General features: G+C 45.3%; 1 protein-coding gene across 2 annotated transcripts in view; it reads right to left on the bottom strand.

Annotated features, from left to right (window-relative positions):
- ITGA5 (integrin subunit alpha 5) overlaps positions 1–26,722 on the bottom strand; it is an 81,062-nt gene that overhangs the window by 10,654 nt on the left and 43,686 nt on the right. For both annotated transcript variants that reach the window (XM_066613681.1, XM_066613682.1), the window contains exons 6-22: positions 26,520–26,565; positions 24,938–25,063; positions 23,266–23,310; positions 22,671–22,714; positions 21,493–21,549; positions 20,316–20,368; positions 19,751–19,959; positions 16,704–16,895; positions 16,049–16,094; positions 14,976–15,080; positions 12,655–12,710; positions 10,869–11,023; positions 9,632–9,769; positions 8,424–8,491; positions 2,170–2,320; positions 1,915–2,007; positions 1,231–1,310 (exon numbers count right to left, since the gene is read on the bottom strand). In XM_066613681.1, coding sequence (XP_066469778.1) covers positions 1,231–1,310; positions 1,915–2,007; positions 2,170–2,320; positions 8,424–8,491; positions 9,632–9,769; positions 10,869–11,023; positions 12,655–12,710; positions 14,976–15,080; positions 16,049–16,094; positions 16,704–16,895; positions 19,751–19,959; positions 20,316–20,368; positions 21,493–21,549; positions 22,671–22,714; positions 23,266–23,310; positions 24,938–25,063; positions 26,520–26,565 — 1,664 coding nt within the window. The remainder of the gene's footprint in view (positions 1–1,230; positions 1,311–1,914; positions 2,008–2,169; positions 2,321–8,423; positions 8,492–9,631; positions 9,770–10,868; positions 11,024–12,654; positions 12,711–14,975; positions 15,081–16,048; positions 16,095–16,703; positions 16,896–19,750; positions 19,960–20,315; positions 20,369–21,492; positions 21,550–22,670; positions 22,715–23,265; positions 23,311–24,937; positions 25,064–26,519; positions 26,566–26,722) is intronic.

The following is a 26,722-nucleotide window of genomic DNA, read 5'->3' as shown; positions in this document are numbered from 1 at the left end:
GATTGTGCTACGCTTCCAATTTTGGGGAGCGGGGCGCGATCGCTCTGCTTTCACTTTTCCTGACCTGGGGAGCCCTGCCAAAGGTTGCACAAGGCTCCCCGGACCCCAGGGAGGCTGCTACAGGAACTGGTCGCGATGCCCCAGTATGAAGAGCCCTGACCTATACTCATCACAATATTCCCTATAGTTATGCACTGCAGGGAAAGATTGGCAGCGGTAGACCTGGCTATCTTTTGAGGACATGAATCCCCATAACTTGTTCTTTTTCCCTCACAGAACTCTTGGTACACTTCAAAGGAACTCCAAAATTTTCTAGTTTGGAAGCTGCTAACCTACATGAGTGAGCAAGTCAGACAGACCTATGTGAATGTTTCTACCTTGGAGTAAAGAGATGGACCTCCAGCTCACTCACAGCCTAATGACACTGTCCTTAAAAATGCATGTGGAGCATGTCACGGTCTGAAAACATGTGATGCAGCAAACCTGCTGTCAGCAGGAGACTGCCTGGGAACCTTACGCAATCTGCCTTATTCCATCAAGGAAGGAATACAGCAAATGAACAACGGGCAGCCCAATCCTGAGCTGCCTGGAGCTCCCAGACTTGGTGGCACCGCGGGAGGCTCCACAGGAGAAGGGGATGTTCGTCCCCTTCCCCCGAGTAAGGGAAGCAGCCCCGCAATGCGGCTACTCACTTTCGCAGCAACCAAAAGGTCAGTGCTAAAGGCGCTCATGTATGGCGAGCAGCCCTGAACAAGCGCCTTGGATCCTGTGGAGCTCGGCTCAGCAGATCCGCCTCTCCCCCACCCCCTGTCATGCCTCTTCCCCACCCCAGCCATGCCTCCCCCACGCCCCAGGCCATGCCCCCGCCTCCTGTTCCACAGCCCGGCAGTCTGGGGTACTGCGGAGCTGCAGAACCCAGGCGACCGCCACTGGACTAGCTCTGGCGGGAGCCCAGCAGTAAGCCCCTCAGACATGCCTTATGGCACGTTTGCGACTGAGGTCCGCGGCGTGGAGCCATGCCATGGACCTCAGGATTGGGCTCTCAATAGATATATGAATGGGCAATGGAATTAAGGCTACATGACTTAGCTGAACCAATGTTATAAGGGAATACACCACCATCTTCCAAGAAGATTTCTGCTGACCTTGTACATGAGTGACGGAGTGTCATCATAAGACAGGTAAAAGGGGAGCAGGTGGTGATAGGGGGAGTCCTTTGTACTTTCTTACCTGTGAATCTGAAAGTCAAACTGGATGACTTGCTTAGCTTCAACGAGCTGAGACACAGTAAAGCGGAGGCCACCCCAAAGCTAGAAGAGATACAGGAGAGAAAGGCGTTAGTAGTTGTGTCCTTCAGTCCACTTTATACCACTTTCCTCTGCTCACATGTTGTAGAAGAAGTCGTAGTGCAAGGATACATTCCAAGCAAGGTATCATCAGCAACCAAGGGGTTCTCAAGTTCCCTGTAATTTGAGCACTGTAGATGAATCACCCCAAAAGATATCCCATATTAATAAATATCCCATATAATTGAGTTCCCCATCACAGCTAGCTTAAGCCATTACTGCCCAATGTTGCATATACGCAACAGGGACCAAATGCGTACACCTCTGGTCGAGGAGAAATGGGATAAGGCAGCATTGCTCCAACCCAGACTACTTTCCTCTTAATTCCCTCTTTCTACCACAACAGGCAATTATTTCACACCATTTCTGCTCCCTCCCCCAAGTGAAGTTGCCCTCAATTTCAGCTGCAATGTTCGATATCATGAGAAGTATGTTATCCAACATTACAGCTGAAGTCGAGGATTTCCCACCAAGTGCAAAAGAGAGGGTCTACCACCCAATTTTCATGCCTCAACTGCCCACCCAAACAACAATCATTTCCATCCTGGCACAGACTAGAGACACTCACACTGCTGCCTGCTTTCATGGGATTGCCAAGGTCACAGATCAGCATGTTGGTGTCATTCACTGTATCGTAGTTGCAGCTCAAGCTGGAAAGGTTCTAGAGGGAAAGACAAGGAGCAAGTATAATCAGAATGGACACGTATAGACATGTACATAGACAGAATAAACATGTATAGGATCGCACTGTTAGTCAATCATATGAATTTTAATCAGTTACCTGATAAATTTGCATACAAATAAAACCTGCTAGAGTACCTACCCCATGGTTCCGCAGAACCCCAGTGTAGTGTGCCTCGGGTGGAATAATCACATGGAGTTCAGCTTCATAGGCACCACCTTCACCCTGATTCTGTGCATGGATTGCAACATTCAGCGGGTTTTTGTCTCCTAGATATACAACCTGATGATCCCTGCAAAGGGGTGGAAGCAAGGAATAAGAACCCAGACCACAAGTGACTGCTCCAGAGCTAAGATTCAGGCATGTCATTTACAAAAGGTTTAAAATCTAGAAAATAAAAATCAAGAATTGGCCAGCAATTCTATAACTCAGAAGCAAATAACACGCAAAAAAGAAGGCTTTGAAAAATTGGCTACATTTGGCTAATTCTCAAGTTCAACTTCAGATCCAACACCTGGCAGACCATTATAGGGACAAACTTCAAGTGGACACTTGGATTAATGATTTAACAAAGAAGAGCGTTGTCACTGAACATAAGCTGAAGGATGCGAAGAGCAGCCAGAAGCATCAAAAGACAACAGAAGCAGTCGGGAACAGGAAGCCATGAAAGCTTAGAAAGCAAAAACGGAAAATCAGTGACAACTCAAGGTGAAGTTCCTGCTTCACAGGGGAGATGCTTGAATGCTGTTAGGGTTATGAGAATGATTTATTGTGTTGAGAATGATTTATTGTGCTGAAACCGTATTTGGGAATGCTCTCTCGATGCCAACTCTTCTAGGTCTTGGAGACAGGAATTAAAACAAGTAAGACAGCGTCCTGATTCCATACCAAGCGGACACTTAAAGTGCAGAAGTTTTTTTGTATTATGCTCATAAGTAACATTTAGTACCATTCTGGGTGTGTAGGAAGATTTCTGAGTCTAAACTAAGGAAGTGAACAGTCTACCAAGGGTTTTTCATAACAAAGTGAATTTTGCATTTGCAGAGAAATTTTACTTAGTGAAACTTTATGATACAGAGAGAAATTCTCAACTACTCGGACAATGATTAAAGTGACATTAGACTGAAAATAAGGTTAGTAAAAAAACAATATTTCTTTCTTTAAATTAATGCAGTGATATCTATTCAACAGGAAACTAGCAGAACTTCAATGGGTTGTACAAATTGGTCATCTGAAGTATCTAGATAGGAAGAGGGGAAAGGATAGAAACCTTTTCCTTTTTTCAGGTTTCTTTAAAGAAGTCAAGCTGATAGCATTTACTCAAAACCCCTTTCTAGGTGAAATTGGGGAATTAACATAAAATTAAACAAAAGTACTGTCATGTTGTAGTGAATTAACACGGATTTTTTTAAAAGTAATAAAATCAGTTTATTATTGAACAAATTACAAAATTATTATTTATTCTATTCATACCCTGCTTTTCTCCCAACTCTATCAATTAATAACAAAGGAAATCCAAGACTGGAAAATATATTGTACAGTGCAGTTACTGGTCATGTTTTTGTGGGAAATGAGATTAGCAAGCCATGCTGGAAATTGAAATGACCATTTATTTTTTACTTTAAATGTATGTTTTGGTTTTCTGAAACCTTATCAATTGGACTCCTGTGAATGTGTATTTTCTTACTCATTTCTCAGTATGAATCAGAAACTGATGAGACAAGGGAGAAGTGTTTGTATCTCGGTCTGCTACATGTCTATTGGTGTGTGTCAATTTTATGCTAAATGTTGCTTGTCAACTCATGAATACAGCAGGTCCTAGCCAAGTAGCTACAAGTGTTTTTTCCCATTTCATTTCATTTCTCTTTTCTGTCTTTAAACTTTGGCATGATCTCCTATTTGCAAAGAGGAACCCTTCTTCTAAGGAGAACAGCTAACACCCTGAAGAAGGGCCAATGTATTTATTGACAGTATTTTTTCATCTCTTCTTTCTCCCCAAATGGACCCATGGACCAAACCATACTGTTTGTTCTAGCTGAACAGACAAAGTATACAAGGGTCATGTGCTGTCCTTTTAATGAGTTACCAACTATCCTAGCATCATGACCTGTACCCTGATCAAATAAATAAATTACTTAACCCTTTTGGTGCCTATGGGGAGAGGGGATTTCCACCATTCTATGAGAATGGCGACTAAGGTTGCAATCTTGACTTGCCATAGGGCATATTTGCGCCTCCTCGAGTTGGCTGGGCCAGCACGTGGAGGTGTACTGGCCTACAGAGGCTGAATTCAGCCTCCGCACTGATGGAGGGAGCCAGCCTTATGTAGATGGAGCTCAGCTGATGCAAGGCTCTGTGGAGGGTGGGGAGGAGGCGTTTTGGGGCAGGGACAGCCCTGGGGACAGGCGAGGAGCATGAGGTGGAGCTGTGATCCAGCTGTTATGCCAGATCCTAGCCCCCATAGCCGAGCAGCACAGAGCGGCTTCAAGTCACTCTGCTCTCCTCGGACTTGCGCCACCTCAGCCACCGGGGCTGCAGTGGCTTATCCAGAGGGTAAGGGTAAGAGTTTCCCCTTCAAAGTGATTGAGCCACTTTGCAGCTCTATATTGCGCTGAATGCAGCACAAGCCTCCTGGCTTACCTTTTCCAGTGCATGGTAGGATTGCACTGCAAGACATCTAATTAGATGCAAGGATGGGTCACCCTTAATTAAGTGTAACTATAATTTTGGGGAGATCATCGCCACACCTCACATACAAGTTCAATCATTATGGCGAGTGCTGCTAACATGAAGAAAGGCCTTGCACACCTGTGTTGGTTTCACTGAATAACCTTCACATGGACTAAAAGAAACAGCCCCAGAGGAAGCATTTTCACTGCAACAAGCACGGACATTTGAAGAGTCAGTGACCCAGAAACAGCCAGGAAAGTCATTCCTGAATAGAAAATGCCAAAGCAACTGCCCCCGATGCGGTGTGCGACTGCAGGACCTCTTCCACCGGCACCAGGTAAGTGAATATGGAGAAAGCACAAGCATTGCTGGATTCACGGGTTGCCCATTTTGCCTGCACACAACCACCTCATTCCCATCTACCAGCTGATGTCTGGAAAGTGTTCCAAGTGCAGTGCTATGCATGTGATCCCATTGCTCTCCTAAAGATGAAGATGCGTTTAAAATTTAAGGCCTGAGTAGGGAAGTAAGTGGTGGCAGCACACTCCAAAACTCCTTCACCCATTATCCTGGGGAATGATGTGTGTATCTCTGTGAATCAGCAAGGGCAATGGACCCTCAAAAACCTAGTGCAGAGGCTTCTTGAGTGGGAAGAGGTGTGTGGGCGCACGTTTGTGCCAGACACAAGAGGGAAGGGTGGGGAAGTGCAGCTTCCCCTCTTACCTTCCTATCACAAAGGAATCAGTCTGATTGAATTGGAGTAGGTGGGAGAAGGGAAGGTGCCAGCTCAGGCGAAGGTACTTCTTGCTCAAGGATCTGAAGAAGGAGTGATGGGGGAAGTGATTGTTTCCTAGCCTCAGTGCCTCCGATGACACTCTTCTGCCTGAACAGTCTTTACTGGCTCTCCCTGTTCTGATCCTCCACCCAAATTCATGAACATGTTGTATGGGACCACTGAAGTGTTGCAGAATGAAGTCTGACCATGCAGGGAGGGAAAGAGAAACTTCTGGAGCTTCACGGAGCACCTGACTGGAGCTTCAAACGATAATTCCTCAAATGCAATTTCCCACTCCCATCAACAGAGGACTTAACAGATCTTCAACAGAAAGACAGAAAGAACTTTCTTCATGATCAGCTTTCTGTATTTATTTGTGAGAACTTATTCCTCTGTCTTACATTATCTACATATCCCCAAAATGCCTCCATGCCAAATCTTACAGTCTTGGCTTACATTGTTTTGACTCTGCAGGTGAAGCAAATGTGTCTGAGTTAGACACTCATGAAAGTTCAAGTGCCTCTTCCGTGTAACTTTTTTGTTTTAATGTGTCTTATTTGCTCCGGATTGTAACCTTGTGATCCATAAAGTATGTGTGCTGTGCTCTGAATGTTTTCAAACCAATTTCAAGGGACTTCCTTTCTGATGATTGCTCAATATTAACATTCATCTATGTAGTTTTACTGCTCTTCTAGATGCGCAACCCACAGAATCAATGAGTTTTCAGTTGTTGCTTTATCCATCACTAAGCCTGCAATACTACACACATCTATCTGGGAGTAAGTCATAGTGAGTGGAACTTAACTTCTAGGCAGATACATATGGGATTGCACTGTAAGTCATGTAAATCTAGTCATGAAGTAGCAACCATGGGCCATCTTTGATTAGTTGATTTAGGGCAGCGGTTCTCAAACGCGTATGGAGTTTGAGGGCTGCAGTAAGTCCTTGCAGGGGAGTAGGGAAGGCAAAGGGGGCAGGGGGAAGGGGGTGTAGGGAGCCCTGCTGCAGCCTCCTGAGGGTGCAGGGAGACCTGCGTGATGCTCTGCAGGGCTCCCCAACCTTCAGAAACTGAGAGTAGAGCGATCACAATTGCAAACCGGAAGAGGAGCGTGATCGCTTCGCTTTCACTTTCTAAAACATGGGGAGCCCTGCACAGGGTCATGCAGGGCTCCCTGCACCCCCAGGAGGCTGCAGCAGAGATTGGTAAGTACATGTCAGTCCTTGCACCCCCCTTAGCGACGCGATCCTGGGGATCTTGTGGCTGCCTTCCCCCTGCCCCTGCCCCTTAAGGAGGCAGAGTCCAGGACCCACAGGCTGGGGCATCACGACACCCCAGTTTGAGAAGCCCTGATTTAGGGGGAGGATGTGGTTGAAGTTCTGGATCCCCCCCCTTTTGCCAATTTCCATCTTTTTTGGATCTTTCTGTTAATTCACAGGCTCCTCTGATATCTCAGCATGAACCTGAAAAAGGGTGAAATGAGAGACAGGAAGGTTGCTGCTGATTGCTAACAGCCAGGCATTGCTTGTTTGTCTTCCCCTCTGCTTTCTCTTATGTAGATGATACAAGGAGGAATCCAGGAGTATTGGGTGGATTTGCCATGGGACAATCATGAGAAGTTCCTTGGGTTGGGAGACCTTTGGCTATTGTGCCATTAGGACTGAGGCCAACACTGTGATGTGCATGACATTTTGCTTCTGAAAGTTGGTAATCATGCCATTTATTGTCTGTGTTCACACTACATTATCTCAGAACGAATGGAAATGATCTGCAGGGTGCAGTCTGTATTCCATGTGATTTTGATTGCTATCTCTCCTTGCAGTTGAAAACACTGTGGTTTTCATCCACATCCACTACACAGAAGACAAAAGTGGGGTCCTTTTTAAGGCTGCTCCAGAGACAAGCAGTAAGAATGAGGGTCTGAATATGTCCACTAGCATTTCTGAACAACCTTTGATTCCATTTAGGCTCTGCCAAATTCCTTATGAAAGCCGGTTGGATATATGGCACTTCCTCCTGCCTTGCCCACAGATCTAAGAATAGTCAAGACTGTTTTACTGCAAACTGCCAACAGTGTGCTGATGCCAACAAAACATAAGCCAGGATGGTGTAGTGGTTTGGGAGGTGGACTCAGACTTGGAAGACCCAGGTTCAAATCCCCCCTCAGCCATGAAGCTTCCTGGGTGACCTTGGGCCAGTCACTTTCTCTCAATCTCACACACCTCACAGGGTTGTTGTGAAGTAAAAAAGGAGGGCAGCAGCCATGTGCACCGCCCTGAGCTCTTTGGAGGAAGGTTGGTATAAAAATGTGCTAAAGAAATAAAGAACAAACTCTGCCCAGGAACTTATAATCTGTATTAGAAGGGAAAGATCAAGAAGGGTGAAGAGGTTTGAGAGGATTAATCAATCATGGAAGAGCAGGTACCATTGATACTGGTGGACAGGAAGGGCAATTTTTTCCATCAGCTACCCAGGACTCTTGCCAAATTCAAAACAGTTTAGTCCAGTACAGCAAACACAGAAGAGAGTCTTGTTGTGGGATCTCAGAGACTAAATGATTGATTGTGGCAGAATCTTTCATGGACAAGAAGAACCCAGTTTATGCTTCAAAGGTGCCACAAAACACTTTTTTGTTGATACATTCCCATTTAATGACAGCAGAGGAAACCAAAAGTTTCCAAAAAACCCTGTGAGTTATGAAGGTGATCACAGTTCCACATGATCCAAGGCCACAGATATAAGCGTGTGCATTCCCTGCACACTTATGCATGCACACTCTAAGATTTGATGAGAAGGAAGAATAATCGACTGCAAGATTAGATCACTGGAGAGTGGCAGGAGATCAGGCAAGAGGTAGGAAGCAGCATTCCCTTCCTGCCTCCACAAAACAGAAGTAGCATGCAATCACTTGAAGATACTGCTGCAACACTGGGAGGCAGAGCAGTGCCTTACCCAAAGACTCGAAGCTGGAGGTCAGGAACACAGACGTTGTCTTCACCACAGTCAAGTTGAATCTGGGCCTGGCAGAGAAAGACGGCCATATTTGAGATGCACTTCACCTGTGCTAAAAAGGGTTAGGTTGACACAGATTTTGTTGATGACCTCTCCTAAGGGTGTTGGGCAGATTACCATATATAACATTAAGGGCGCAATCCTAACCCACTTTCCAGCACTGACATAAGAGCAATGCAGCTCCTATGTAAAAGAACAAACATTCCCTTACCTTGAGGAGGCCTCCATAAGTGCCACCCAACTGCAGGATGCAGCACACATCCCATTGGTACAGCTATGCCAGTGCTGGAAAGTTGGTTAGGATTTGGGCCTATGACACAGAAGGGACCAAAAAGCCAGCTACAGCTTTCCAAGGCCTGGCAGTCCAGTACCTAATGTGTCATCATCACATGAACTTGAGAACTGTGCCAGAAGACCAGGGAGCTCCAAATCATTCAGCCAGCCAGTCAAGATGCAAGTTTCTATGAAAAGACACACAAACACATGTGACCTGGGAGACTCTTTTCCAAACGCAAATAGGGCACACCTCCCCTTCAATAGAAGCAATGTCGGTCCACTGAGTCACTGCAAGACACATTTTCCTCCCTGTTTTTCCAAGTCCCCACCCACTGAAACCCTGTTCATCTGTAACAGTCTTGTGATGCCTCAGAAGGTGAGAGGGAGCAGGAAAAGAATCATGGACACTATAAATAGTTCCATCCAACTCACCCACTCACACCCACACCCAACTGAAGCATCAGAAATAACATCCTTCAGAAATGTATACAACCCATACTGGAATTTCTCACTGAATCTATATGAGTACCCTGTTGGTCGTCTGAGAAACAGTTACTGAAGTCTGTCCCCTTCCCCCAGCCATGCCATCTCTCTCTCCCATGCAGCTCACTGCCAAGAAAAAGTCTTAATCTAGGTTGCCGCATCCTGCTCACTGCAACAGAGCCATAGAAATGGAACTGCTTGTAGACGCATCACCAGCAGTGGGAAGGGCAGCAGACCCTCACTGCATGGCCAGAAGCTCCTCCTAACCTCAGCAGTGACCTGCTGCTGAATGGGAGAGAGGAGGTAAGGCAAGAGGCCCTGGGCTTTACTCTCCAATTGACCACGTGTAGTCCCACTAAGCACCCTTCCGCCCCTGCCATCCATTGTACCTTTTGTTCAATACGGTTGTTCGTGAGGTAGTTGAGGATGGGTTGTAAACCATGTGCGTCTGGTGGGGCCTCTGAGTCCAGTGAGAAGTTGAGTGACAGGTGGATGGGAGAGAGTTTGTCACGGAACTCAGACTCATTCTAGAGAGAGGAAGACAAATGCATTAAGGCCACGCCATGCAGAAGCATCTGCAATACGGGATCCCAAACATCCATCTGGTTCTTCAGCAAACAACAAAGACTGCAAAACAGGTGTACAACGTCATATCCCTGCAGCAAGGGAGGGCACCAGGATGAGGTCTCTTGTTATCTGGTGTGCTCCCTGGGGCATTTGGTGGGCCGCTGTGAGATACAGGAAGCTGGACTAGATGGGCCTATGGCCTGATCCAGTGGGGCTGTTCTTATGTAGCAGCATTATGACAGCAAAGAAGGATTTATAAAGCTGCAAAGTCTTGGTCTGTATTATTATTATTAAATACTCACATACCCCTTTTCACCAAGAGTAGTTCACAAAGTGCTTTACATAGTGAAATACAGGTCCACAGATTCGGGACAGGTAGATTTAACTCACTGTGGATTTCAAACGTGTGGTGGAGGGCTGGAGTTGAGCTCCTGGATGCGATCAGAAGTGTTCTCCAGTCACGTCCAGAAGACTTTTTGAGGCCCACTGAGACAGCGTGTGGCCTCTGTGGGTCTCAGAAAGAACTCCAGGAGGTGCCAGAGAGGCACTTCTGGTTTTTACAAATCAGGAACGAATCCTCCATGGATACTGAGGTCTAACTGTAAACCAATTAATGGTTCCCTGCCTACAAAGGGCTCACAATCTTAAAAAAAAAAAAAGATACAGGAGAGACAGCAGCAACAGCCACTGGAAAAGATTCCATGCTGGGGTGAGGAGGAACAGTTGCTCTCCCCCTGCTAAATATAAGAGGGCACCACTTTAAAATGTGACTCTTTGCCACTTAGTAGGGGTGCTAACTGGGAACACCAGTTTGCAATATAGCCCACTACTGCCTACTCTGACTGGCAACAGCTCTCTGGAGTCAGATGTCTATCCCATCACTTCCTGCTTGATCCTTTAACTGGAGATTGAATCTGGGACTTAACTAGATACCTTCTAAACCCTAAAGAGCTACTCTGTGGGATGTGATGCAAACTGAGCCAGATTACCCTAGGAGGACAGCAAGGCTAGAGTGGGTATATTTCCAAGAGATGCACAGCTTTTTGACATGTGACTCACCCGGAGGTAGATCTTCAAGTCGCGGCACTCAGAGTTGGCACCATTGTGGACTTGGAGGGTCTGGACCAGGTGGGGCTGTTGGGTCTGCAGGAACAGGGCTCGCTTCATTGCCTCTTTTGGCTTGAGGTGGTCAAGATGCAGTTCCACATTGAACCCTATCCAGGTGAGAGGGAGAAGATGGTGCCAAGTGAGACTCTGCATAACTGCGCCCTTCCTAGAGCATGGCCCACCAAGACTCCCAAGCCAGTCCCCATTAGTGATTTAAAAAACATATACTACCCCTGATAATGGGTAGCCCAGGGCAGCTTACAATATTCACCAAAATACAAAGGTAAGGTGCAAACATACATAATACAAAAGCATAAACATAAAATTCAGTAGCAATAATAACACAGGTCTACAAAATTGAGGGTCAGAAAAGTTTTTCCCACACTTTATGGTGGTTTGATATGAATTTGGGGTGCCGATTCCAAAAAATGGCATCTGTTTTGTCCTATCACGTCTCGTTTTGGAGATATAGTATAGCCTCATTAGTGAATGGTTCAAGCAGCTTCCTCATGAGGAAGCCTACACCATGCTTCCTCCAAGCCTACACCTACACCATGGCTTCCTCATGAGGAAGCTGCTTGAATCAGCACCCCAAATATACCCAGGAATTGGTGTAACTTTTTAAGGAAGCAAAATATGTGTTGGCCTGTGTAATAAAAACATCTACAAATAGCAGAAGCAGCAACAGTATTAAACACCCTTGATGCTACATGAGGTCCTTAATGCTCCTCTGTTCCTCCAGACAACAACAACAATGGGAACTTCATTCCCAGTCCCTTTTGGCATGACAGAGCAGCCCAAGCCAAGACGGCATCATTACCCTCGAGAAAGACCTCTTCTGACACAAGGAGGGAGAAAGGGGCCACATATTCCACAGGAAACTCAAGTTGAAATTCTACATACATTTTCCTGGGAGTAAACCCATCCAAACGCAATGGGACTGATTTCCGAGTAGACATGCATAAACGCTGCACCGCTAACTCTGGACTCCAAACATTTTACAAGGGCCAAAAAAAAACAACAACGAAGATTGTTTTTTTCCTTCAAAAAAGGAATGCAGTTTTTGCGTGTGCTACCTGACTAATGAGCCATTCAGCACACTTTTCATCCTGGCCTATTACAAAACCGCCTGAGGTGAATTACATCCGTCAAGCAGAACATCTTCATCTTGAACGGAAAACATTGAACATTACAATACATTACTGAGACGCCAATATAAAGTACTGGCTTTATATTACTGAGAGTACAATACAAAGTACTCAAGGTACTAAAACCTTGCTAGCCACATTCTCACAACATAGCACAATGTGGTTGACTGGGAGAAGGAAAGGTGACCAGATCTCTCTACGGTAGTAGCAGAATTCCCTCCAAATGCTTCAGGTGCTCTGTGTTAAAAAGTGGAAGTAAGGCAGAGTGCTCTTTATTTTTGTTCCTCCCCTAAATCTCCACAGACTTTGTGTGGGGCAAGGGAGGAGGTCTTGACCAGGGTAGGGTCTCTCCTGTGATGCTCATTAACAGGTAGAGGATATGACCTGGGTCTAATGGCTTGGCCTACAGATGAGCATGAGGCTGTGCTGAAATCATTGCCATGATTGCCGCCAATACTTCCAATTCTGCTATAGCTTCCTGCAGCCAATACGGATAAAGAGGGGCAGGTGCCAGAAGTAACTCCGGGTCATACATGAGCCCTCCCCCAATCTACATCTCTTCCTCCTATTCCCTCCCCCAGGTTACTCACCAATAGAGTCAGGTACATGTTTCCCAGATGCATTCAGACAGTAACTCAGGTTGATGCTGTTGAGATGGGAGAAAGGAGGGAAGAATGAGCCAGCATAAGAAACCTGTGAAAGACAGTGCGATCTAGTAGGCAGAGGGTTAGACTTGAACAGGAATACTTTCAATTTCTCTTTTTGTATGGCTCTCTCTGGGCTGCCCTGAGCACTCTCAGCTCCCCATCTATAAAATGGGACTATTCGGGATGCATATCAACTGGCTGCTTGCAGAGAGAGGCTATAGTTCAGTGATAGGGCATATGCCAAGCATCTGGAAGGTCCCAGGTTCAATCCCTGGCATCTGCTGGTAATAGTAGAGAAGACTCCTGACTAGAACTCTAGAGAGCCACTGCAGGTCCATAAAGATAATCGCTAAGTGGACGAAGAGTCTGACTGATAGGGAGCTTCCTTCTATGTTCAGTATGTGATGATTACTGGAAGGCACTTCAGAGGAAATTCAATGCAGTGTGTATCAGAAAGAACCACTGCTCAGAACAGATTTTGCCCTAAAACAGCTAGAGTTCAACCACAGCAAATATAAGAGAGGTGGAATGAGCGAGGCAAAATCTAAGGAGCATCACAATCCCAACTCTACTCAAAGATCATGTTGCAAAGGCCAGGAAAGCTAGAGTCAATGAGGAATGCCAAGTTTCACACCCCCACACATCCCTTTGTGGGAAAGATGCACCAGGCTTTATCAGCTCTATCAAGCAGGAGAGAGAGAGAGCGCATGATGGTGACCTGGGCCAGTTTGGCAGGTGTTCCAAGAATGAACAAAGTAAAATCACCACCGGCACAATGCACCAAGCCTGTGAATTTACTGTTCTGGGCAGGAAGAGGAAGCTTGCTGACAAGATAGACAGACAGGGTCTCCCTTACAGCTCTGTAGCAAGGAGAGCAGCAATATCTGATGGGGAGGGGGAATGGGACTTTCTGGCTGACTCAGCCTCTCCTCCCAGCCATGTGGTCCCAGCTGGGTCACTAGCCTATTACAATCACCCGATTCATAGCCAGGTTGGGCAGATGGCCAGGACCCCCCTCCCTTTTCCCCAGTTGCTGAGCAACTGAAAAACTCAGACTATAAATAAGCCCCTGGCTATCCCTGCCATAGCCAAGGGGCCATTCCAGCCCCCACTGAGCAACAGGCAGATCTGGAAGACACAGGGCTGGTTTGAATTTTTTATTTTTTAACACAGAGGGAACACGTGAAAGCAGGCTCCATGTGACAACATACTCCACCACTGCCATAAAGGGACACACTAGGTTCTACTTTCTCATAATGGTCTAGTGCTGTCATGGAGATGCTGCAGATGGTGAGATACTGGGACAGCTTGTACAAGAGCTCCCAGATGAGACTTCATGTGGCCAGGAGACTCCAGGTAACTGTAGCAGCTATTGATGCCAACAGCTGCTACAAGTACCCAAAGTGTGCCTCTTTCCCAACACTCAGCTTTGCTGCCCACTCTCCCTCTGGAAGCCCCTGACTTCTTCATGCAATATCAGAAAGAAACGAGTAAGTAACTGCAACTTCATTGTTCCCTTCTGATTTTGTAAGAAGCCATGCATTGGCGGAGGGTGGGAGAGCAGGTGACAGCAGCCTTTAAAGAGGACTAGACGGGGGTTTGCTTGTTGATTCCAGCAATGCTACGGCCACTCAACTACTGTAGCAGCTATTGGTTCCAACAATGCTACGGCCACTCAGTAGCTACTACAGTCACTTGGAGGTTTCTCACTGCATGGAAATTCATTCACTGACCCTTGTATGAACTAGCCCCAGAAAGTAGGGGGCAGTGCTACATGTTTCATGGACCTCCAGGTGATATAAGTAGAATGCAGATCAGTCTATGGACATTCAAAAACAAACACCCAAATTTTAGTTATTTACACAGCATTTTTCTTATATGTGCCCATAATGGTGTACATCCCACCTCCCCACATCAGGGTCCAAATGCTGGTGAAGTGTTAACAATGACTAGTAAAAGAGATGTCCCAACATTGGCTTGGGCTTATCCAGAGTGTTTCATTAGTGAATAATTCCTATTATTAGAAAGGAATTATGTCCTGGTGAATGGCCTGTAATGCTTCCTCAGGACACACATGTGACCAGTGTGAAAGGCCACTGTTTTCCAAATTGACTAGCTGTCATAGCATACTCCAAGGTACTCTAGGAACTACAGGTTCTATTAGAAAAAGACAAACAAAACAAAAAATCCCAGAGTACCTGAGGAAAGCCATGACAATATGTAGCGCCGTGCACTCCATATGGTTTTGTTCCCAAGTCACTCACCAGGCAACAGGAGTTCCATTATCTAAGGTGCACGCTCGCTCCTCAGGGTTAAACATGGTCGGGAAGATGCTAAGAGTAGCACTGGCATGGACAATGGGACGACCTCTGTAGACAAAAGCACAAGTGATCTTTCACGAGAGGTGCTTACAGCAGCAACTATTCTTAGCAGTCCAGGTTGGGAGGAACAGGGCTTGAGCCAAAAATTGCATGAAGGTGGAGAGCCAAAGAGTGAAGAGTTAATTATATCAACATCACACCCATTCCAGCTGTTTCATATCAGTGGAGCAGAATCCCAATCTACCACCATCTTCTCCTGCCAGACTTGATAATTTATCATCTGCATTCCCAGGGAGAAAGAATCTTGGGTCTAAAAATACTGGGTTCTGCCCCAGAGTTCTCTGGTACCCTCATACAGTTTTCAAGAGCCAACATCAGAGGGAGATTTGGTGAATATAAGAAGAAAGCTGCTGGATCAGGCCAAAGACCCATCTAGCCCAGCATCCTGCTTATTACAGAGGCTCATCAGCTGTCCAAAGGCAGGAGACAAGGGTAGACTGCTCTCCTTCCATTGCTTCTCTGCAACTGGTGGTACTAATTAAACTGGTTTGTCCAAACACCATCAGCCTGAAAGATTTCCAGGGACAGCCAACCAGGTTGGAACAAAACAACCATAATCTCCCTGAGAATCTGGGGGGACATGAGGCAGCAGTAGTCCCAGGAGTTATACCCAAGAGTTGTTGGGTGAATTCCCATGATATGACTTTCAACTATTTTTGGTTAGTGGAATGGGTCCTGTGAATACTCCAGGTCTTAGCTCACCATCCTTCTTAGCCCATTGCACATTGCCAAGGTAATCAAGAACCAAGGGAGCTATAACTTGAATCTGGCATGTCCATGTGTTCAAGCAAACAGAAACCACACCATAGAGAGAGAGAGAGAGAGAGAGAGAGAGAGAGAGAGAGAGAGAGAGAGAGATCAACCTATAATAGAAGATCCAGTAGATGACTCCTCCATACAAGGGTGAAGGGATTTGTTTACATTCCCCCAATCTCATCCCTATCCACCACACTTACCTGTAAACCATGGCTTTGTCCTCTCCAAAGGCCCCCACAATCAAATCTACAGACAGGGAAGAAAAGGAAACAGACAACTAAGCTCTGGAAATCTCAACAGGCAAAACGTCTCACACTAGCGTTCAATACTTTTCCAGATGTTAGCTTCTAAAGAGGCATTTAGAAAATTAGCCCAGGACTGCTTGAATATCCCTCCCTGTGGTCTGGAAGCCCTGCAACTATTCATCAGACTACTGTGATTCTCAGTAGGGACTGCTTTGAGACACTCTGCTGTCTGTCTGCTGTCTTCATGTTCTGTCACATGAAGCTATCTTAGACTGCACACAGCTACCTAAGAGACAAAGCAACAATCATGTCAAAGTTGGAGAATGTCCTTATGTATAAAGCTTGACAGGAGTGTTACCCACAGACCTAATGATCAATAATTGCATAGATAATTTAATGTGTATTTAGAACTGATGGTGTACCATTTTCTTGAGTACATAGTATTCTGATTCACTGAGCCTTCTTTCATCTCTGATTTTAACTTGGAGATATCAGAGCTGAACTTGTCATCTTACATATGCAAAACATGTGCTCTGCCACCAAGTATAAGCATGGCATGTTTCTGCTCTTCCAAGATAGTCTTTAATGCTGTTTCACATATAGCTCTCACCTGGGTAGCCATTTCCATCCAGATCTTTGGCCCCACGCAGGGCAAATCCAAAGAAGTCAGGGGTCTGGCCAGCTGCCCAGTGGCCCTGCAACACCTGAGACGGTTTGGGGTGAAGTCCATCACGATGGCCATTGTACACATAGACCACACCTCGCTGGGCATCGCCACCAAATGGTGCCCCAATGCCCACATCTGCAGAAACAAACATCAGGGTCAGCACTGATTTTTGTCATTATTTCAGCAAATGGGTCTGAGTGGAGCTGATTGGTTATAGGGAAATAAAGGACAACCTAAGCACTGCAAAGAGAATATTTGAAACTAAGGGAAGGGACTCCTGAAAGATCTTTAAGTAAGAAATGGAGGCGTGTGTTCCAGTTAAGACTACCAAGATGCTGATTCTCAGTTTGCAAACAGAATGTGACAGTCTGTCTTCAGCGCTGTTTTCATGCTGTTGTTGAGGGTGTATTAATACAACGTTGTTAGCTTTTAAATTATCTCTCTGTTAACTGCTCTGAATCTCTCAGAAAAATGGCATATAAGCATTCTAATGAATAAAGTAATAAGCTGTCATGGCAAAAGGAAATAATACATTTGCTGGTTTTTAAAGTGCCACAGGAATCTTTGTTGATTTTATCATGGAACAAGCTAACATGCATCTATATTCCTCTGAAATGAAGCAAATGTATGATCAGCCACTAAAGCAGTGCTGGAACGCCAGTCAACGAGTGGAGACAAGCTGTAATATAAGCGCAGTTAAATATTTTGTGAGGCTTAACTATCCCTTCAGAGACAGTCTGCCGTTTTGGTTGCATCACCGAGCAGGATGTCATCTGAGAGCAAAGGCAGGAGTGAATAACTGATCAGTATTTGATAGGCCCACTACAGACTGGCATACCCAGCTTGATATTGTGTGCTGTGTGATGGTTCTCTAGGGTCTCAGGCAGGTGTGTATGCATTTTCCACGCTTCCTCAGAGAGATTCCTTTACTTGGAGATGCCAGGGACTGAACTGGGCTTCTTCTGTGTGCATCCTGTATGCTCTCCCCACTTAGTTATGTCTTCCAGCAAAACCAGTCAGCACTACCAAAGTCAGGAAATTAACGAGGGACCTTTAGATCTTCAGTTTAATGCTGTCCCAGCTGAGCTGTTTTGGCTACGGCAGCAGGCTTCATTCAGCTTCAAGTTTCCCCCTCTCATGCTGTCACCCCAAAAGATTCAGCAAATACACCATGATGATGGTTCAGGCAGAGATAACCCCGTGTGAACTGAAGTAAGAACATCTGCCAGTAGATGGCAGTAAGATCACACGAAGGGCTTTCCTATTCCATCAACCACTTAAGATGAGATTCTGGTACTCAGAAAACTATAATACTTAATTGCTTGTATACAGCAATTAGACTCCCTATTTTGCCCATAAATGTGCATTGAAAGGGTGGGAGGAAAATACAATAGTCTTTTATGCTTCTTTAAGCACTCTGATTCAAGGACAGCCAATCCATGTTATCCTGAGTATGAATGCATTGTCTAGAGTGGGGAACCTCAACCCTGCAAGCTAAAACAGGCCTGTTCTCCCTTCCTATCTGACCTAGTCTACACTTTCACTGTCCAGTATTTAAATTTAATGCCCTAATTTGGTTTTCCAGTTTCAGCCGGAGAGGCTGTATCAGCCTCTGGTTGTTTGAGGCTGATTGAAGGGACCCTAAAGCAGCAATGGTATCTAGGTGGACCTCACATACCAGGGAGGGTCAGCATTTCAGCATCAGGGTTCAGTACTGTTAATAGCTTTACTAGTTGAGATGATAAAAGGACTTCGGCAGGCACAACTTGCAACATCATAGCAAGGTACGGGTTTGAAAAGCAGGCCCTGCCTAAACACCCTCCTTCTCTACTTGACTATTATTAAAAGGTACAGGAGCCCCAATACTGAAAGGCTGACCATATCCCTGCAATGATGTTTGTCAGCTAAATGGTTCATGAACTCACAGTGTATCTCAGACTGTATGCCAGGCTACTCTAGAGTTCTATGATCAATAAATTCAGATAATTAAAGGCTCCTACAAACTGAAACAAAGGCTGGTGGTGCTTGCAGTGTAGGCTGCTGTTAAACTGGAGATGTCAGGAACTGAGATCTTTTGCACACAAACTCTACTATTGAGTTACAGCCCTTTCCCCCAAGCACCCTCAGAGGAAGCTGCCTGCTCTGTCACTACATGCCTGGCTTGCCTCCTTCCAATCGGCCTCCGCCAGAGCCCAGGTAATTCTGATGCATCTCCGCACTGGGCATGATGGCATTGTTGCACTGCTGCTGGTGAGGAGACGCAGAAGCTGCCCACTCTTAGAAGAAGCTGCCCACTGAACCTCAGCATGAGTTGCTGCTCTCCGCTTACTTCCCTCCTATTGGGATGAATGCTCAGAATAGTGACTCATGCAGAAACACAAGAGGTAGGCTCCTCTGTGTAAACATTTCTTTAATAGAAATGTGCCTCCACTTCTAAGTTTGGGGAGAAAAACACCTATGGCTTGGATCCAAACAGCTGCTCTTAGAGCTACACACCCAAGACCTTGAGCATACCCAGGTGAACCTTTGACTTCTTCCTTTAAAGGGGCAGTGCTCCCTGCCATATCAGAAACTGCTGGTCCAGCTTTCCTCCGTTTTAAAAGAGGTTTGTCACACAGTGTGGGTGTGCTGCTATTCCAGAAACATGAGTCCAACGCTCCCAGGGGCATGTGCAACTAGTCATGCAGTTCTTTGGATCCAGTTCAGTGCGTGCTCTCCAGTTATGACAGTTCTGGAAAATGTGGCCTCAAGTGGAACAGGGATTTGTTTCATTGTAAAATAAAAGAAGGCTAGAACTAATTATCTGTTTGGTGACTCTTGCTGTCCAAATGAAAAGCCTTGATGAAGGACAAGCAGTTAATTTTTAAAAAACGGTCCTAATGGACTACTACATTTTGCAAAGATGTTATAAACATTCTACTTTTCCACACATAAGCCCACTTGCATTCATGCTTATTCTCTTCTCTTCATCCCCCACCAGGTCTCCATACCATTGTAGCCATCCTGGTTGAGGTCTCCCAGAGGGGCAATAGCACTGCCAAAGCGGCCAAACTCTTGGTGACCGGTAAGGACCGCTGATGCACTGGACTCCATGCCATGCGGTTCTTGCAAGTAGATGTAGACCCTGCCCACCTCCTGCACGTGTCCATCTTCTGTTTTCTCCATAAACAAAGGGGCACCGATTAGTAAGTCATCTAGGCTGCAAGGGGAGTAGAGAAAGATGAGAACCTAAATCACCAACTTCAGTGTGAGGTGCTATACAGCTCAATGCTGGCATTCATCACTATGGAGTTTGCTGGAAGTGGAGGGGTCTAGGTTCTCAGGGACACAACCCCAGACTTTCCCCGAGTGCTTCCATGGGATGTGCATTGCCTTTCCCTCTACAGTGATCCCCCACTGCTACCCTCTGTTCCCCCTTCAATCCAACACCTGCCTGATAATCACCAATGCCTTCACAAACCCAGTTATATTACCACCACCCTGACCAAACTTCTTTTAATGGGCCATCCACACCCCTCTCTCACACAGACTGGTTCCCGTCTCCTCGCCACTTACCCATCCCCGTTGACATCAGTGGCAGCCACAGCATACCCAAAATAGGTGGCCATCTGTGGAGGGAAAGTGACAGGCAGTGGTGAGGCATTCAGCAGACATTCTTGGGAGCAGGAAAAGAAACTATCCACAAAGGTACTTTTGAACACCCCTTAGGCTCGCTTTCATCCTGACAGCTACATGCCTTCATAATCTTTTAATATACTAATCAGCCTATATTACGTCATTGGCACATCCAGTTTCCTATTGGTTGGTTGGCAACCTTCAGTCTCGAAAGACTATGGTATAAGCCTACAGCACCTGATATTCCCAGGCGGTCTCCCATCCAAGTACTAACCAGGCCTGACCCTGCTTAGCTTCCAAGATCAGACAAGATCAGGTATGTGCAGGGTAACAGTAGTTTCCTATTAGCAGCCACTGAGTGCCAGCAGTTCCCCAAGGTTTCAGACAGAAATCTAACCTGGGGATGTCAGACACAGCACCTGGGACATTCTATATGCAAAGGATTTACTTATTCTGTTTGAAAACGCTAGTGCCCCATCTTTCCATCTCAGGGCTCTGCTGCTGAGCTATGGCCTCTCTTTTATAGAGCAAGGAAAGGAATTTCTCCTGAATAACTGATTCTCGTTTTGCTAGTCAATGGGTAGAGATGCGGCACTGAAGCCCCATCCCAAACTGCTGAAAATCTTATGCAACCCTAGATTTCTGAGACATCATTTATTGTTCATACATTTCCAAGCATATCTGTATGCCCCTAAGGGCTAGAAATGTACTTCAACATGAAAGCTGATATTCATGGACCATGGAATACTTTATCCTGCATCACATTCTGCACTTCTTTTGCCCTCCTATGTAACCATGGGATAGGCACAGTCCTGTCTAAATATTTGCCCCAGGCAAGCTGAAGGTTTGGTCTGGGGGAAAGGAAAAGGCACAAGAAAGCTTATGGGTGCTTAGAAACCATCATATGCTTCCCCTTTTCACCTCATTTTCCTGGAAAAGATCTCAAGCCAACAAAGGGTTTTTATGGTACAGTTGTTGGCAACAGCATCAGTACAGAAGGGGATGGCATTGGTTCTGGCCTGAAGGATATGGGGCCTTTTGTCAGGAGCGAGGCCCAGCCCAGCTCTTGCACTAAATCCCTTTCTCCAGTTTCAGTATAGATAGTGCAGCCATTCACCTGTTCCCCAGAAAAGTTGTAGAGTGACCGAATGTCACTTCCATTTAGAATTGTGACCTGGGGGGGAAAAAAAACAAACAGGTGAGAAAATGGAGGACGATGGGCAGGTTACATCTTCCACACCCAGAGGCATTTCTCTTCATGTTGAGGCACTAAAGGGTCCTCTCCTGGCAGGAATGGAAACAGAATCCTGGATTCCTTCCTCCCAAGCCCATGTGCTCTGCTAAATTTCTGGAGCTGGGCACAGAACACGAGTCTGGCTGCTGAGCTACAATCCTTTGTGGTTTTAGTTTTGGTTTTTTAAATCTCTCCATGACTGGACATTTTCACTCCTCCAGTTACACAGCTGTCTTTCCAGGGTCACTGGGGTGAAGTACAGGGGAACAGTGCCCCTGAGGTAAAAGGTACCTGCTTTTACCCAAGATTCCATCTCTCTTTTCTGTTCTGTGCTTCAGTATTAAACTAAGAACAGAGGGAAGAAACCCCGTCATATGAATAATAATGAAAGTGGCGGTTGTCAGATTGTGAAAGTGTGGGCGACATAGTGCCGGTGGCACAATCACACTGGCGGCTGTGGTTCCTCTTGGAGTGTTCTGTGGGCTACCAGATAGGTCAGAACAAGGTCACCAACTGAAAGAGCACTAAGAGGAAGATAGGTCATGAAGTCATGTCACATGTTTGAGGCAAAGAGAAGTACAAAGGCAAAGAGAAATCCTGAGATTTCATGAAGAGGATATATATTTTTACCAAAACAAAAACAATTGAGGCATATCAAAAAAAAAAATCAAAGTATAAACACACACAGGGTGAAATTTCCCCACTTGCCATCTCCCAACCACCATATGGAACCCAAGAAGATATAGTATTTCTAGAAAACTACTCAGGGTTGGGCTTTGTTAAGTCCCCGCTGGTACAAATTTCCCTATTTGTGGATAAATTACTGAGAAGGCCTCACTATGTTCCTTTGCTGTTTGAGCCTGGTGGCAGATTTTGTGAGGAGGATGTATTCAATTGTTGAGAAGCAGTGATGGGGCAGAAGGAAGGAAGTGGTTTTTCAAGACCTCAGGAGCTTTCACCAAGGAGGAAAAGATAGTGTGAACCCAAACCAAAATTTACAAAACAGGATAGGCAGAGGACATACAAAAATGTGAGAATAGGAAGAAAGAGAAGGCTCTTACATATCCATATGTCAGATTTCCTTTAGGAACACCAGCTACAAAGTCTGCAAGAAAGCAAAGGAAAACAAGGCCATCAGCACCAGCAGGGATCTGTAGAGGTATAATCATGCCATGAATTGTGGAATATGACATAGGACAGAGAATCTAGTAGTGTAAAGCAAGTTTCTAGTTCTCATGGTAGAAGAGGAAGCGTACATATGACCACTGTATGAGGCATACAAAATATGACCACTAAGAAATTAGACAACAGCTCCAGGGTAAGTGGGAAAGAATTTTGATTTTTATATCAATTCTTGCCCCATATCATGGACCCCACCCTTTTGTCCCTATGTATTGCCTCGTTATCCTATGTATTTCAAACTTTTCTCCCCAATCTTGAATTACAAAAGGATCAAAACATTTACAATTTGCTTGAAAACGTATTAGAAGGATGATGCAAGATCTGCAAATCTGAGGTGTACGATTTAATCAAAATGCAACAAATTTGAAAATTTTGTCTACAGGGCATATTCAATCCTGGTTCTTTGCTCTTCAAAAGCTGTGCATTCACCTGTCCCTTCCCATCATTGCCTGCACTTGCTAAGCCCATTGGTACCTTCAGTGGAGTCTCCGCTGAATTCACCGACAGCCACAGAGTAACCTAGGAACAAAACAGAAGAGACAGCGTAGTTAAGAAAAAATATTCGCCAGGTTACATCTTCTAGATTCACCAGGAAATTCAGTTACCATTTCCCAGCATGCCTTGCAATAACATGGCAGGCCACAGGCCCCATAAGGTGGGGTGCTGAATTCTTCAGTAACTTGGCCACAGACTGAATATCCATTGGTTGAAAATTCCTCCCCATATAGGAGACTGAAGAGGTCACAGTATTTACGACATCCTTGTACTTTTGTCTAAAGATAAGCTTACACCATCGTTTCACAAGAAAATGTCACTATGAGACTAGACAGTTTTGTAACTGGGGTTAAACAGAGGTAAACAATTTTAGAAGTCATGGTTATGTTTCAGAGGTTGTTACTGTAGGGTTGCTAGCCTACAATAACAGCAACTGTCTATAAGAAAAGGGAATTCCTGGGTGATTCAGCTACTTTCCTTGCTGACTATTAGGTCACTGTGTTCATGATATGTGAACTCCATCCACCACGCACATCAGCCCTCTTAGTGTATGAGCACAGACTCAAGGACAAGACAATAGTGAAATTAACATCTCCAGGTCTGACAGAGGATGTGGCATCTTCACAGCTCTCTGGAACCTCTGCTTCACCTCTCAAAGGTTGCCCACAGACATAGCTGCTCTCAAAGGTTGCCCACAGACATAGTTGCCCTGATTGGCAACTAGGTCTTGACAGGGAGTATATTTTGAATTTGGCAAGGACTAGAGGGCAAACAATATTAGCTCAGCCCACAAGTTCACTCTTCCACAAGCAGAGATGCAGACAAAAGGCTCTTCATTGCAAACAGCAATGGAAGCTTTGGCAGAGCCCCCTGGACGCCTGAGTCTTGGCTTGCTTGTCGGAATGAATGGCTGAAACCTTCTTACAGAATCTGTACTGTCATGCACCTTAGGGAAGAGGAGTTATATATGCCACCCTGTGCCCCTTGGATGAACAGTAGGATTAAAAGGGGCAAGACTTTCGGGAGTACATTTGAACCCTGGGCCTCTAGATAGGATCAATTCAGTTCAGAATGTGGTAACAGAGCTTGGCACAAAGCTTCCCATTCATAGGACACAGGATGTATGAAAGTAACAAGCCATTACTAGTATGTATGGAACCTTTATTGGCATTAAAACAGCATCAACATCCCTAACAAAAATACATACACGGCTGAGACAAATCCACACTTCAGCAATTGTATATTAATAAGTAATTAGACATATTAGTCTATATGTCTATTCAGCCACAGACTTTCCAGCCACAATGCAATCAGCATGGTTATAACTGAAACCCACCTCTCTGGAACTCAGGACAGCGAGAACAAATGAAGCTACATTTTCAAGTTCCTCCTTTAGGGATAAGAAGGTGCGGAGAATGCCCACGTCAGCCCAACTGCTGAAGTTCACAAGCATAGAAGCAAGAAACTTCCAGCATGGGGCTTGATGTAAAGGGCAAGAAAGAACCATGTATTCAAGAGTTTCCACACAATTCACTCCACAGGGGCAGAAGCCATTACTTAAAACAACAACAAGTAAGAAGACATTACCTTGAGACACACACACAAAAAACTCCCTTCTCCAACTTCTCCTCCCCCCCCCCACAGCACTCACCCAGATAACTGTCATCAGCAACATAATGAACTTGACGGGTTTCAAGTTGCCCTCGAACGTCAACAACTAAATATTCAGGGTCATAGGACTCTTCAATGGCATCCTGTGTTGCTGAGATTACCTGGCCTGAAGAAAAAGATCACGTTGAATTTGTTGGGGGGTGGGGGGGAGAAATAGCAGAAGTGGGAAAAGCGACATGGGGGCACAGACTAAAGAAGTCAATATCCCTGAACGGGAGGGAACAAAAAGTTAGGGCTTGGGTATGCGGTCATTTTACAGAGGACAAGAGGAGTTCAGAATGCAGTGATCATTATATATCCTTGATTCAGTCCCATTGTCAGTGTTCTGCATCTTGCTCACACATAAAGTTCCCCTATTCTGCAATATCTTTAAAATCTAAACATAGTTGCAGTTTTGCAATTATAGAAGCAGAGCTCTTTTTTTTTTTTTTTTAAAGAAGGTGCCAAGTTCAGTTCCTGGCACCTCTAGTTAAAAGCATAGCAAGGTTGGGAAAGACCCCTTCAACTGCAATCCTATACACGATTATCTGAGAGTAAGCTCTACTGAGCACACTAGGATTTACTTCAATCAGGTAACAGGATCCAGCTGTTAATTTATATTCACAAAACCCAAGTGCAACACACATTTTTGCCTCCTTCCGAGTCCAGAATTAGAAGTAGTTTGTGCAGGTTTGGGGATATATATTGTAGCGTAGAGACAAAATTAATCAGGAAAAAGACCATGAAGCCCTCCCTGCACACGATTCTAAGGCACCCTCAAGCAGCTACAAAGCATTCTCAGTGCCAGTTACATCCTTCCATTTAAGGTCTTGCTGGCCTTAGACTTGTTTATTAGACGTTTTCAAACTAAAACGGAACCCCCAACTTGCCAGCCAATGGTCAAACAGGGTTGCCAACAGAATGGCATTTTGCTATGGTGGATGCAGAACCGTCACTGTTCATTAGGTCACCATTTATTTCCCCACCCTGATGCCTGGCATGAAATTTGATTCTCTGCAGTGGTATGCACTGCAAGAGGCTGCTCATAGCTTTTCACACAACAGGAAAAAGCACCACCACTGTAAACAGCACCCCACCCCACCGGACCATTCCCCACACTTCTAATCATATACAGTTTACTACTTCAGACAAGTGTGCAGGGTTGCATATGTGCAAACTCTTGGGGGAAGTGCGAATGTCCAACATGTAGCATGTTAATGAGAAGGCTAAGCTAAAGCTCTCTCCAGGATATGCTAACTTTCTGCTGCTAACTTTCAGAGTGGGCTGCTTTCAGGCTTGTGTGGTTAATCTCATTTTTCCCTTCTAGAATCTCTGTGACTGTTTTAAATTTAGGTAGCAAAAATGCATCTTGGGATCTCTTAAATCATAACGAGTCTGTGAGAAGTGACCCCAGGTACACACTTTTGCTCAATAACTGCCTAGCTGCATCAGACTTAAGAGACCATTTCATTCAAAACTGTCTTTGTGTGGGTCTGGTTTGTCTTCTGTGCTACAGGAAACACTTGGTCCTAAGGTGTGGTGGGTTGGGACTAGGGTGAGAGAAAAAGCAGGAAAGGGCTCACCTTGCCAGTAATAGCTTCCGGGGCCACCAAGGAGGATGCGTCCAGACTACAAAGAGAGGGAAAGGAAGCCATAGGAATTACTCCAGACTCACATCACGTAGACTCACATCACGTCAGGATGTCTCAATATACTTCTTTTGTCTTAATACACTTTAACACATTTAGATTCTGTCCTCCCTTCCAAGAGTTCAAACTGTCATACG

The sequence above is a fragment of the Tiliqua scincoides genome, chromosome 2 (assembly GCF_035046505.1).
Source record: "Tiliqua scincoides isolate rTilSci1 chromosome 2, rTilSci1.hap2, whole genome shotgun sequence".
Lineage (NCBI taxonomy): Eukaryota > Metazoa > Chordata > Lepidosauria > Squamata > Scincidae > Tiliqua > Tiliqua scincoides.
This window is presented reverse-complemented; position numbering and strand designations above follow the sequence as displayed.